Source organism: Leguminivora glycinivorella, chromosome 9 (assembly GCF_023078275.1).
Source record: "Leguminivora glycinivorella isolate SPB_JAAS2020 chromosome 9, LegGlyc_1.1, whole genome shotgun sequence".
NCBI classification, from domain to species: domain Eukaryota; kingdom Metazoa; phylum Arthropoda; class Insecta; order Lepidoptera; family Tortricidae; genus Leguminivora; species Leguminivora glycinivorella.
The window spans coordinates 12343499-12355850 of NC_062979.1; the positions used below are offsets into that span (position 1 = coordinate 12343499).

The 12352-nt window shown below is 35.4% G+C and overlaps 1 protein-coding gene across 1 annotated transcript in view; it reads left to right on the forward strand.

Moving 5' to 3' along the window:
• The window catches only part of LOC125229437, a 33335-nt gene that overhangs the window by 451 nt on the left and 20532 nt on the right, over positions 1-12352 (forward strand). Inside the window, exon 2 of the mRNA XM_048134272.1 lies at positions 468-827. Within this exon, the coding sequence (XP_047990229.1) occupies positions 757-827 (71 nt within the window). The 5' untranslated portion in view covers positions 468-756. The remainder of the gene's footprint in view (positions 1-467; positions 828-12352) is intronic.

Here is a 12352-nt window from a genome sequence, read left to right on the forward strand (position 1 = left end):
GCCAAATGTTTGTTTGCCTATATAAATAATATTATGCATTATGTTATACTACTGTTGAAATGCGATTGGATAACTAAGCCCACCTTGAACCAATTTAGTCATGAAAAACTTCTATTGTTATTGGAAGTGAACCAAAAACTTTGCAATCTATAGATGGAGTAGGAAATAATGAACATAACTAGTAAGAAATAAAATACATTTACTTAACACCACAAACTTATTACACTTATACTAAAACTAACTTTTGGCCGCGGCTTCGCTTGCATTAGAAAGAGACAAAAAGTAGCCTATGTCACTCTCCATCCCTTCAACTATCTCCACTAAAAAATCATGTCTATTCATCGCTTCGTTTTGCCGTGAAAGACGGACAAACAAACAGACACACACTTTCTTATTTATAATATTAGTATGGATAATAACTATTATAGATCAACTGAATATTATGTGATATTATCCTTTCTTTACAGATGACTTCTGCGAATCAGGGTTTAAAATCCAGTGAAACCCAAATATCCTGAACATAAAATTAAATATTGTAATTAAGTATCTTCTATTCAATAATAATAACTCGTTTTGTGCCCCCAATATGTTTCTATCCAACACTGATAAGTGAACCTTCCTTATCATTTCTGCTCAAGATAATACTTATTCAGTCTTATTCACACCAACTCGACAGGTGTCTTGAATTTGTTTTAACTAGTGATTTGTTATTTGGTATATTAATTTTGTGAACAAAGTTACATACAAGAATTCAGAATGGCATCGAGTGACGCTGAGATTAAGGATGGATTCACCCTGCCCGTCTGGATGAAAACCAAACCTACTAGGTGAGTAATTTATTTATCACTTTATTTATACTTTTACTACCTAGACTTGAAGACAATTTTGCAAAATATTCTCAATGGAATGGCACAAGGCTCAGAGGCCGCTAAAGGTTGGACTTACCTAAACTCAGAAATAATGATTCATATTTATGTTTAGATGTTACTTAAATGTAAATCAACAAAGTAATTAAGAAAATGGTTTGGCTAATTTGCAGTTAGCATCTCATGTATAGTTCCATTTTGGGAATAGATATATAAATACCTGCCTGCCTACCTGCCTGCAGGCTGGCGCAGTCGGTAGTGATCCTGCCTGCTACGCCGCGGTCCCGGGTTCGAATCCCGGTAAGGGCATTTATTAGTGTGATGAGCACTGATATTTGTTCCTGAGTCATGGATGTTTTCTATGTATATAAGTATTTATATGTTATATATATCATTGTCTGAGTACCCACAACACAAGCCTTCTTGAGCTTACCGTGGGCCTCAGTCAATCTGTGTAAGAATGTCCTATAATATTTATTTATTTATTTTATTAAATTCAGTAATTTTGATATCTTGCCACCCCTGGATGCCTATTAATTTTTTTTTTATTTTGACTTGGTTTGTACCTGTATCTTTAACAATTGACTGCCAGAATTGTCTACAGATGTACACACAAACCTTCTTCCACTTGGATAAGGATTACTATAGAGTGATATGTTCAATTGTTGTGCCCTTGGTTAGTAATTTGTCTATAAATATTTACGTGTTGTATGTGCAGGTTGTACACACCTACATTTGTAAACAAAGAATTTAAATATTTTACTCAAGGCTAGTATTATTGCGTTTTGTGAATGCAGCCAAATGCATTTGAGTTATTTTAGATTTTGCTATATTGGCATTTCTCTCAGTAATGTCAAGGTGAGTGAATAGTCCTAACTTTAACTATGACTCACTATATGTTTTGAGCTGCATTGTTTATATTCATAAATACTTTTTTATTTTCAAGTACCCATTGATTTACCTATAATTTAAAATAACTTCTGTGAGTCTAGTGAAAAAGGGTATAACTCAAATTGACTCGGTGAAAAAGGTCACAGGTCCGATGTGGGACTTGTGCCCTTTTTGACCTTTTTCACCGAGTCAATTTGAGTTATACCCTGTTTCACTAGACCCACAGACTTATTCTTGAATCAAAACATGATATTATCAAGTTCTATTTAATGGCATTATTTATAAACACTTTAAATTAGATTGTTTGTCTTTATCTGTCATTTTGATATATGTATTTGTGAGAAAGGGATAAAAAACAATTTGACCAATCAGGACCAGATTTTTTTTATAAAGTAATTTGCCTTAATTAATAGACCTTTTTGTATATACCTAGTTATCATATTAATTTTTGTTAGGACCAGGAAATAGGTACCAAATTTCTACTCCAGTACCTGTAGTGTCGACTTTCCTGTGACCTTAGTTAATACCTACATATATTATTGCTTACCTACATGTCTTTATCTATGCAGAGTTTGTTGATAAGTATGATATCTGTGACGTCACCCTCTATATTTACAAGTCTGATGCTTACGGGCCATTTGTTGTTTGCTAAAAAAAATTGGTGACCCCCTACTTTTAAAATAATTTTAAACTGTATGGAGATAGTAGTTCTATGGATTAGTGTGGTAGGGGAATCCTGAAGAAGAACTTAGGGAAAATATGTAGCGAGGAAAATACCTATACGCATATTGCGCTTTACCTCCAAAGGTAATGTTCCGTTCTAATCTGTATCCATTGTTATTTGTTCCCAAGCTATTTCGTTTTGTCACAATCACATGCTCAGACGAAGTAGGTATATTGTGTACCTACAAAACTTAAGTACCTACCGGCTTGTTGATGTTACGGTAGATGTGTATCACGTTTTATGCCTCGCGTATTCAAGGTATCTAAAAACTTTCCTTGTTTCATATGCATAAAGTACAATATTCCTACATCCTACATAACATGAACCGCATTAATGAGACACTCAGACAGATGTGACGTCACGCAGTGTTTAATTACGTATCAACTGCTTTTCCCATTACAATAGGAATGTGTAGCCAAGTTTTTGACTATAGATCCAAGCTTGCCAAATGCGCAAAAGTACAAAATTCTCTAGGACGGAAACATATTTCGTGGAAAAGAAACGTCAAGAAACTGTAGTGTATATATTTTCATTACCGACGATTTCATTTTGATTTAAATATAAATTACTAGCTTCCCATTCTCACCTTTGTCTGCGAAAAACGATGATGAATGATGAGAAAATGACAGGGAAGCTGTGCCTTTACCCGGTCCTCAAACTACCTCCAATCCAAACTGTAGCCCTCAAAGCGGACATACAGAATACAGATATAACAGAGCCACTTTCGTGTAACATAATTACATTATACTATGATGATAAGTATGAAGTATGGATAATTTTTATCTACATAGGTATTTTACTTTCTAATTTCGTAACTGTTAGTTTTACACTCTTTCTGTTTTTTTTTGATCTTTGTCCTTTTCTTGGAGTTTAATTGCACCTGGGTTTTTGTGTTAATTAGTTTCCTACCTATTATTAATTACCAGTCATTAAAATATGCTTGTATTAATTATAGGACATCAAACTAGCATTTTCTCCCGCGGCTTGGCTCACGTTCTTCTTCTTCTTCAACCTAGCGTTTTCCCGGCCTAGCGCCAGGGTCCGCTTTCCTACTCAGCCTTCTCCACTTTGCCCGGTCTTCGGCATCCTGAGGTGAGAGATTGTTCTCTTCCATGTCCGCTGTCACGACGTCCAGCCAGCGCTTCTTAGGCCTACCGCGGCCGCGTGACCTAGGGCCTTGGACGGTGAGGCTTGGGTGGCTTGGCTCACGTTAAATTCGAAAATTGCGGAATTTATAATTAGTGTTTAATGTCTGCTATTTGTAATCTGTTATCCTTGTGGTGCAATAAAGAATATTTACTTACTTACTTACTTACTTACTTAGTATGGATGATTTACTTAAACACCAGTGTTGTAATCAAAAGTTAATATGTATATCTACATGTTCGGTATACTAATAAACACTGTATTTAATGTGATTTTATGATTATGACAACAAGAGTGTTTTGTGCATTCATCTACGCTCTACACTGGACTTATATCTAATCGTTGTCAACATGTTACGTTTGTGTGTACTTTTCTTTTATTAGCTGTGACGTGAAAAAGGTGTTAAACACTTAAGTATTCATATAGGTACATTGTCGTTTTTCATAGTACATACCTATTTGCCTAGTACTGACACCAGATGGCCTGCAAAACAGGCCAGGGGGCTTGGCAAATACGTCATACCACGTCGAACGAGTTTCAAATGTGTTTCAATCGCGATCTTCAAGAGTCAGGATTCGGATTTTCTCTAAAATCTAATAAATTTTGTGATGATTATTCGAATATGTCTAAGATAAGATACTATTATGATATAATTTTATATTACCTATATTTAAAGTTATGTACCTATTATACTTACATGACATGATAACATGACATATACTTTGCCTGGCTTAAATTTCGTTCAATATTTCTGGCCCAATAGATCGGTATTTAGAGTCGGCATCAAATATTGGGTTGGTAAGAAAGTAATGAGCGAATCATAACCAATATTGTAATTTTTATTTAATTTATTATTTTAATCATTTATCAAAAATATAACGGCCTTCGTTATCTACTACTTGTCTCCATCGTTCTGGTAAAGAATGAATAGCATCGGCGAAGAAGTTCTTAGGTTTAGATTAAAAAAACTCAGCTATGTACTGTCGTAGATGGGCTTGATCATCGAACTTTTTTCATTCAAGGCATTGCTTAGCGATCTGAACAATGCGTAATCCGTAGGTGCCAAGTCTGGAGAGTACGGTGGATGAGGTATCACTTTCCAACCTAGCTCCAATAGCTTTAGCCGAGTCACTTTTGCAATGTGTGGGCGAGCATTGTCGTGTAAGAAAAAAACTTTAGCATGCTGTGGACGATTCTGACAGATTTTTTGGTTTAAATTTTCAAGCTGATTACAGTATACTGATGCGGTAACAGTCATTCCACTTGGTAGGAGTTCCCAGTGAATAATACCATGAATATCCCACCAAACGGACAGCATAACCTTTTTCGGGTGAGGCTCTGTTTTTGGTGCCTCTATTCCTTTTTCGTTTGGAGCTAGCCACTGACGTTTTGCGTGTGTGATTTATATATAAGACCCATTTTTCATCTCCAGTGATAAGATGGTCCAACCAGTTGAATGTGCGGCGAAAAGACAGAAGTTGTATGCAGATATCGGCACGGCGGTTTATTTGATGTCTATCAAGTTCGTGCGGTATCCAAACACTGAATTTGTAGTTTTTTCCCAACTCGTGTAAATGTGTTTCTATGGTGACATGAGAGCAGCCTAACTCGGTAGCAAGAGTACGACTCGTTAGCCTCGGGTCTCCTTCAATTAAGGTTTTTAATTTGGCTACATCAATCTTCACCGGTCGACCAGACTTAGGTTGATCTGATAATGAAAAGTCGCCACTACGAAACCGCTGGAACCATCGTTTCGCCGTGGCCTCAGACACAACTTCAGGAGCAACACGCTGACATATATTACGCACTGCTTCGGCGGCTGAATGGCCAGACTGAAATTCATATAGTAAGCAATGCCTTACATGCACTTTTAATTCGTCCATTTTCTTCCTTATATTAGCTCGGCGACAGCTAGTGAATGACTGACGAGAAACTGTGCGACTCGCCCTTTATATACTTTCGACCATAGAAGATTCTAGAACTCTCTCAAAAATTTTATGTGGAATTCAATCGATCGCTCATTACTTTCTTACCAACCCAATATTAATATTAGTGAAAGCGTGTCAAATATAGGTGAACTTTCCAAATATATCTGTAATCAGAGTGATATAAAAGGTCACTTAAATTATTCAATAATCTTCGAAATAATTGTATTGTATGTAAGATTTATCGCAGAAAGCTTTACGAGCTACAGACATCGATGATCTTATTTTAAACCGGCTATGATACTTATCTTACCAAAAGTTGGACAGTTGCCAATTCAATAGAGCTAAGGAACAGATCTATTGCAAAATTTGCAAAATACAGAGTGGGGCCTGTAACAAAGGCGAAGAATTGAACTGTAGGCTATTCTCCTTATACTGATCAACATTTGTTCAGTGACTTTTAAAAATTATGAAGTCTTTAAATTTTTAATTTTTCGTACAAAATAAATATTAGCTTCAATGTACGCCATTATTGTTGTCATTGACGTTGTCTGTCACACTTTAGACTTAACAGAATTCGCAATACATTACCTCTTAGAAAAAACTTTCAAGGGTGATAAAAATCAAAATACAAGTTATTTTTAAAAGTCGCCGAACAAATGTTGATCAGTATAAGGAGAATAGCCTAGAGTTTAATTCTTCGCCTTTGTTACAGGCCCCACTCTGTATAGAACCTATACCGTAATACAGTTAGCCAATGTTAATTCTCGCTCGTATTTGTTCCTTACCAGTCATCACAGTTACAAGGTATTCTGATAGCTTTATGTATTGTCACCCTGACACTACAATATATAAGCTTTCTCTTTTGTTTTTGATTTAAATATCTAGGTTTTGTCACAGTGATGTCACATTTACCTTTCATGCTATAAATCTTTTAAGGATAAATTTGGTGACATTGATGGTCTGATTGATCATTTGGTATTTTTACTTTCTTTTTAAAAGGTACATTTTCACGTATTGATATCATGTCTTTCTTTAATGTATTATAAATCTGATATGTGATGACTGATGAGATGAATTTAAAGTTTATCTGAATGTAAAGAAACAAAATATCTCATCGTTTCACGATTTATGCATATATTATGTAATCACTACACTAAATATATAAATAAAATAAATAAATAATAAACACAGCAAAAACCTCATTGAAATACACACAAAGTATTATTTAGGTATACCAATAAGGGGCAATACCACATATCTCGCACGAAAAACAAAAAAAATACATGTCGCCTGTACCTACTAGGGCTTGTGATATACGTGTTACACGCGGAACCGTAGCTACGTAGCCTTAGTACCGGCGGTGCTAAGATCCCGTACTACACGGTCACGTCAAAGATACGTATCCGTTTCTGGATTCGGCTACGTTCCCGCGAATCTCGGCTTCGGCTCCGCTCGGTTGTTGAAAGAGAGCTTGTAAGTGTCGAACGGACCCTTCGCATTATGTGTTATACTCGTGGTCTTTGCATTGATTTGATTCCAGATGTTTTTTTAAGTAATTACATATTGGTAACAAAAAAAACCAGAGGTGGTATTGGTGGGATTTTTGAATCTCACCGGTGCCTTGTTTTGTATGCAGCCGATGACGATTTAGTACGAAATAAGCCACCCGATGAGAATCAAAAATCGCACTTCAGGTAGGTACTAGGTACCTACTTGGGGATGTCGATGAATATGAAAGTCCATCCAAATAAATATATTAATATCTCTAATTAATATTTACTTCCTAGTAAGAAATGCTACAGGTAGACCAATGCAACAATTTAAAAGTATTTTAAGTGAAATAATAATATACACTGTTCATAAATATTATTACTGGCTGGACAACCGTCTTTCGTCGGTGAAAATACTAAGAAATAGTTGCACGTGCAGATAATGATAACAAACAATAGTTTGCGGGCCATTGATAATAATTACCTTTAAGGCTTTGGGATTTACCTGTTATTAAGTACCATGTGTTCTTATTGTTTGTGAAGTTAAGTGAAAGCAAAAATAACAAACTATTTGACTACTTCGGATACTACCAACTATAAGACGCTGACTGTACATGTTAGATTATTTAAAAAAAAGTTGATTAATTATAGTCTGTGTCATGTGAATGAAAATTAGAATTTTACCTATTTTTTTATATGTTGATTATACGCGAATTCTTTTGATACACATCTTTTACAATTTGTACTGGTCTATTATTTTTGCCTCCAAAATAATATTTGCACGTAGAACCGATGGCCGTTGGGGCGGAAAGGTTCTCGAGTGGCGACCGCGTACCGGAAGGCGAAGCGTGGGTAGGCCCCCAACAAGGTGGACTGATGACCTGGTGAAGGTCGCAGGAGTCCGCTGGATGCGGGTGGCGCAGGACAGGTCATTGTGGCAATCTTTGGGGGAGGCCTATGTCCAGCAGTGGACGTCTTTCGGCTGATATGATGATGATGATGATAATAATATTTGCATCTTATTATTTTTGATCACTCTTAAAACTTTATTTAAAATGCAAAAATATGGAAACTGAAATTAAAAACTCGCCCCTTGCATTACATTCGGGGGTCTTAGTGACACGCATAAAATCTACACTTAACTAAACGTCACGGTCACGACTGGATCCGATCTACGTATAAATAAGATACGTATCTCCGTGTACACGTAGCTACGTATCTTAATTACACGTAGCCGAATCACACGGAGCAAACGGAGCGGATCTCCGTTGCCGAGTAACACGGCAACGGAGATTCGGCTACGGGTACACGAAACACGGTCACGACCAGGAGCTCTAGTACCTACTAGTAATTCAAGCGACCTTTTCTTTGTTTTTGATGTAATGGCCAAGTCACATGCTTTTGTTTATTTCTCTTAATTTACTATACTACATACATTTACATTCGTAAACGGAATAGTTTTACATTCTGAATTCTGATACCTACTGTCAACAAACTCAACAACTGAACACGTCATCTCTCATTAAGTCATTACTCATCGCTTTCCAATAAACATTTTAATTAGGTTATAACTAGTTTGATTGTAAACACTTATAGTTTAGTGGTTATTGCGGTGTTATTGTTTACATTTCTCACAAATCAGTTTATAATATACATATAAATCTAGTTAAATAGGTAAATTTGCCTAATATATACATGTCAGTTTATTTATTGATTAGAATCACCAACAAAAAATATAATTTACAATACTATTTACAACTGTTACAAGCAAGAGCTTTTTTATTATCAAATTTATCAATATTAATGACATTATAAATTGAAATAGATATCATACACGAAAGAAAGAACGACAAGGTCCACTGGTGGCCGAGCCGGACCCGTGTGTCTTTAGCTTACACGGTTTTTTCTTTTTTTTGTCGTGTACGATATCTATTTCAATTTATAATTTATATATAGTACTGTGACTACTTGAAAAACGAACAAATCAAAAAAATGTTCCAAAAATAATTTATTTTCTTCTCTATGTAGTTGTATTAATGACATTGAAATCGGTTCTTCTACTCCTCTGACTTTGACATTGTCACTGCATTGCCTTTTTAAAAAGTTTATCTTTGCGCAACGTTGTTCAAACTAGTATACCCAAGGTGGTAGGAAGGAGTAGGTACACAGTACATAACAGTAGAAGGTACTGATTGAGGCGGGCTTGCAACATAGTCTAAGCAACTTCGAGGCCAAGCTCCGAGGAATGTTACCTACTACGAATACAAACTCTCGGTTCGTACAATGTTAGGACGAGATAATATTTTATGGATAAAATGTTTATTTATACGTATTAGAAATCCATTTAAAAATTAACCTTAGCATAGCTTGTGTAGCTGGGAAGCTGTCTTTGTTGATGTTTTATAAGGCTAACAGCTTGGTTCCTCTTTTAAATACGCCAAATATGTATATTTTATAACATACACGTGCCAAAAATGTGTCCGAAGATTATAGAGCCTAATCTTTCGCTATTAAGTATATGAGTAAGTTATCATGAAAATAGATATATAGGTATACTATCACTATGTATATATATTATATGCTGTTTTTGCACGTTGACACTGTTGAAGGCCGAATGACGTCACACTATCAATCTTTATTGACATACAAAACATTGTAAGTATTAGCCGACCTGAATTTTAAATACATAGTGAAGGAAATGTTTTGTTTTACGACAAAAACGAATATCTCAATAAATAGCCTGACATTCAATAGTAATTAAACCAATTAATTTGACAAGATCTCCTAAATGGGCCCAAAATTAAATCCCCAAATACTCGACTCCATCTAATGAGGTTACTTTAGAACTACTTTTCAGTCACAAATTTTGCGACTGCCACAATACATAATATATATTTCATAGGATGTGCCATTCTGACGTTTCTTCTTCAGTCCTGAATCGTGTGGACCGTGACACGTCTTTTTGTTGAAGATCTGGTTGTTCAGGTTCCTCAATAGGCTTCTATAAGTCGCTAAGTATGTACTCAGAAGAATAGCCATGTGGCTTCAGTGTAGTTTTAGTTGCATATAATGCATATATGTGCCTTAATTCGGACACATTGAATCTTATAGGAGGAGGACCCCGAGGTCTTTTTCATTAATTACCTTAAGTTTATAGGGAAAGGTATTATTGCACTAGCAACTAAATGCGCTGACCCAAGAAAGGCTGAAAAGTGAATTCACTTTAAAAGGCCCGTCTCTAAAAAAATTAAAATAGGTAATCTATATTTTGTTATTATACCAATCTTATCAAAGCCAGAGGTGAATCGTACCAATAACCCGTATTGCTGAATTGTTAGCCAAACCTCAAAACAATCCTTTTATCAATGTTATCATGTTTTTCCTAAAGACCTTAGTAACACGCGCAGCAATTGCCTACTATGTAATCTACGAAAAATACGACTGCGTAGTGAATAACACCGAGAAATATTTCAATTTTAATCTTTACGGAATTCGGCGCTATGCCTATATTATTTTGAATTCCTTAAGGTACCTAGGAATTGGGCTACGTTGTATGTGTACTTTGTAATACATCACCCCACACGAAGTGTTTATTATCAATGATTTATCGGTCGTTGTTCTGAAATAGCAAAATTAATCTAAAAATGAGCTTATTAGGCATAGTCACGGAGCTTGAGCAAACAGATACAGCTTGTTTATGTTTAACAAGTAAGGATTAACGCCTTGTTATTTTCTATTCTAGAAATAACATATTTACCACATTATCGCAAATATCAATATTGTTGGCAATATCGATTATCGTCGATGTTTCTTGTTAGATAGTTGTTTATGTCATCATACGTTTGTCTCATTTAATTCAGTTGGGTGTCAAAACAAGTTAACAGTAAACGAATGACTTAAAAAAAAACACTTATTTTGCTGATAATCCCTTTATTGATTAAAATTTAAATTAAAAATGATTGATTCTATGAATATCCTAAAATTGCTAACACTTCTGCGACATATTGCAACATGTGATTTATGTTGCTAGAAAGTAATTAAGCTCTTTTATATATTAATAATGACATCACTGTAAATAAAGATATTTCTAGTGATAGTGTAGGGATCGGAATGATGGAATTAATACCTACGTCAAGTACTGAAGTAGGTTTAAACTTGCTTTAGTATTGAAGGTGTAGATTACATACCTGATTTTTTTCGTATTTTTGTTGATTAACGAGTTATTAAATTGTAATTGGACGGTGTTATGGAACAGCGAACTAAGCGCCAAAATCCGAAAAAAAAGTTATGAATGCAGTTCGGATATAAATGTGATAATCTATAGTATTGACTCTTTCTTTGTTGAAAAATCATGCTTACAGCCTTATTTTAAGGGGTAGAATCAAGCGACACGTTAAAATTTGTATGGCCCTGTGTACTAAGTCGTTACGTAAAAACGAATTGAACGCCAAATTTACTTTTACAAATTATAATAAGCGTATATTCTAAATAGCAAAATCGAGTTAAACGCCATAAAGATGTTATTAATTCGTTTTGGTTTAAAGTTTTGATGATTTATAAACGCAATATCGATTTAACCGCCCTAATGGTGTCGTTTAATTCGTTGCACAGAACACCCCACTAGAAGCCAAATGCAAGCGATATTGTTCGAGACGCAAATCACCAATCCTTGCGGGGTGAGGCGGGCGCGCACGGTGCTGCCATTGGTCGTTTCAAATAATGGCGCGCCTTTATGATTAGCAGTAGGGATGGGAATGGGACATGTCTATTATAGACAATGGTACCGGTACCAGTACTGTGGTGAATTTGTTTTGCAACAAATTATAATATTTTAATTAAATTATAATAAGGCCTAGTTACCCTTCGGGTTGGAAGGTCAGATGGCAGTCGCTTTCATAAAACTAGTGCCTACGCCAAATCATGGTAGTAGTTTCCAAAGCGGACCCCAGGCTCCCATGAGCCGTGGCGAATGCCGATGCCGGGATAACGCAAGGAGGATGATAATTGTGATAGCATCTCAATAAAAATCATTCTAGTAACTAATAACTAAACTGTGCATTTTTAATTACGTTTACTAAGTTAAATAACCAACTAAATATTCTAAACTAATCAATGAACTAAATACCACTACAGACTCTACAGATTCTAGATAATTATTCACTATTACAAATCTGCTTTCTTTTATAGTTCATAAAATGGTAGCACATGGTACGAACGGCAGTACGAAGTTCCCGCAACAGACATAAACTAACATGGCCCCATGCCTAGTCGTTTACGTGAAAGGGATAGCATATCACATTGTTAACT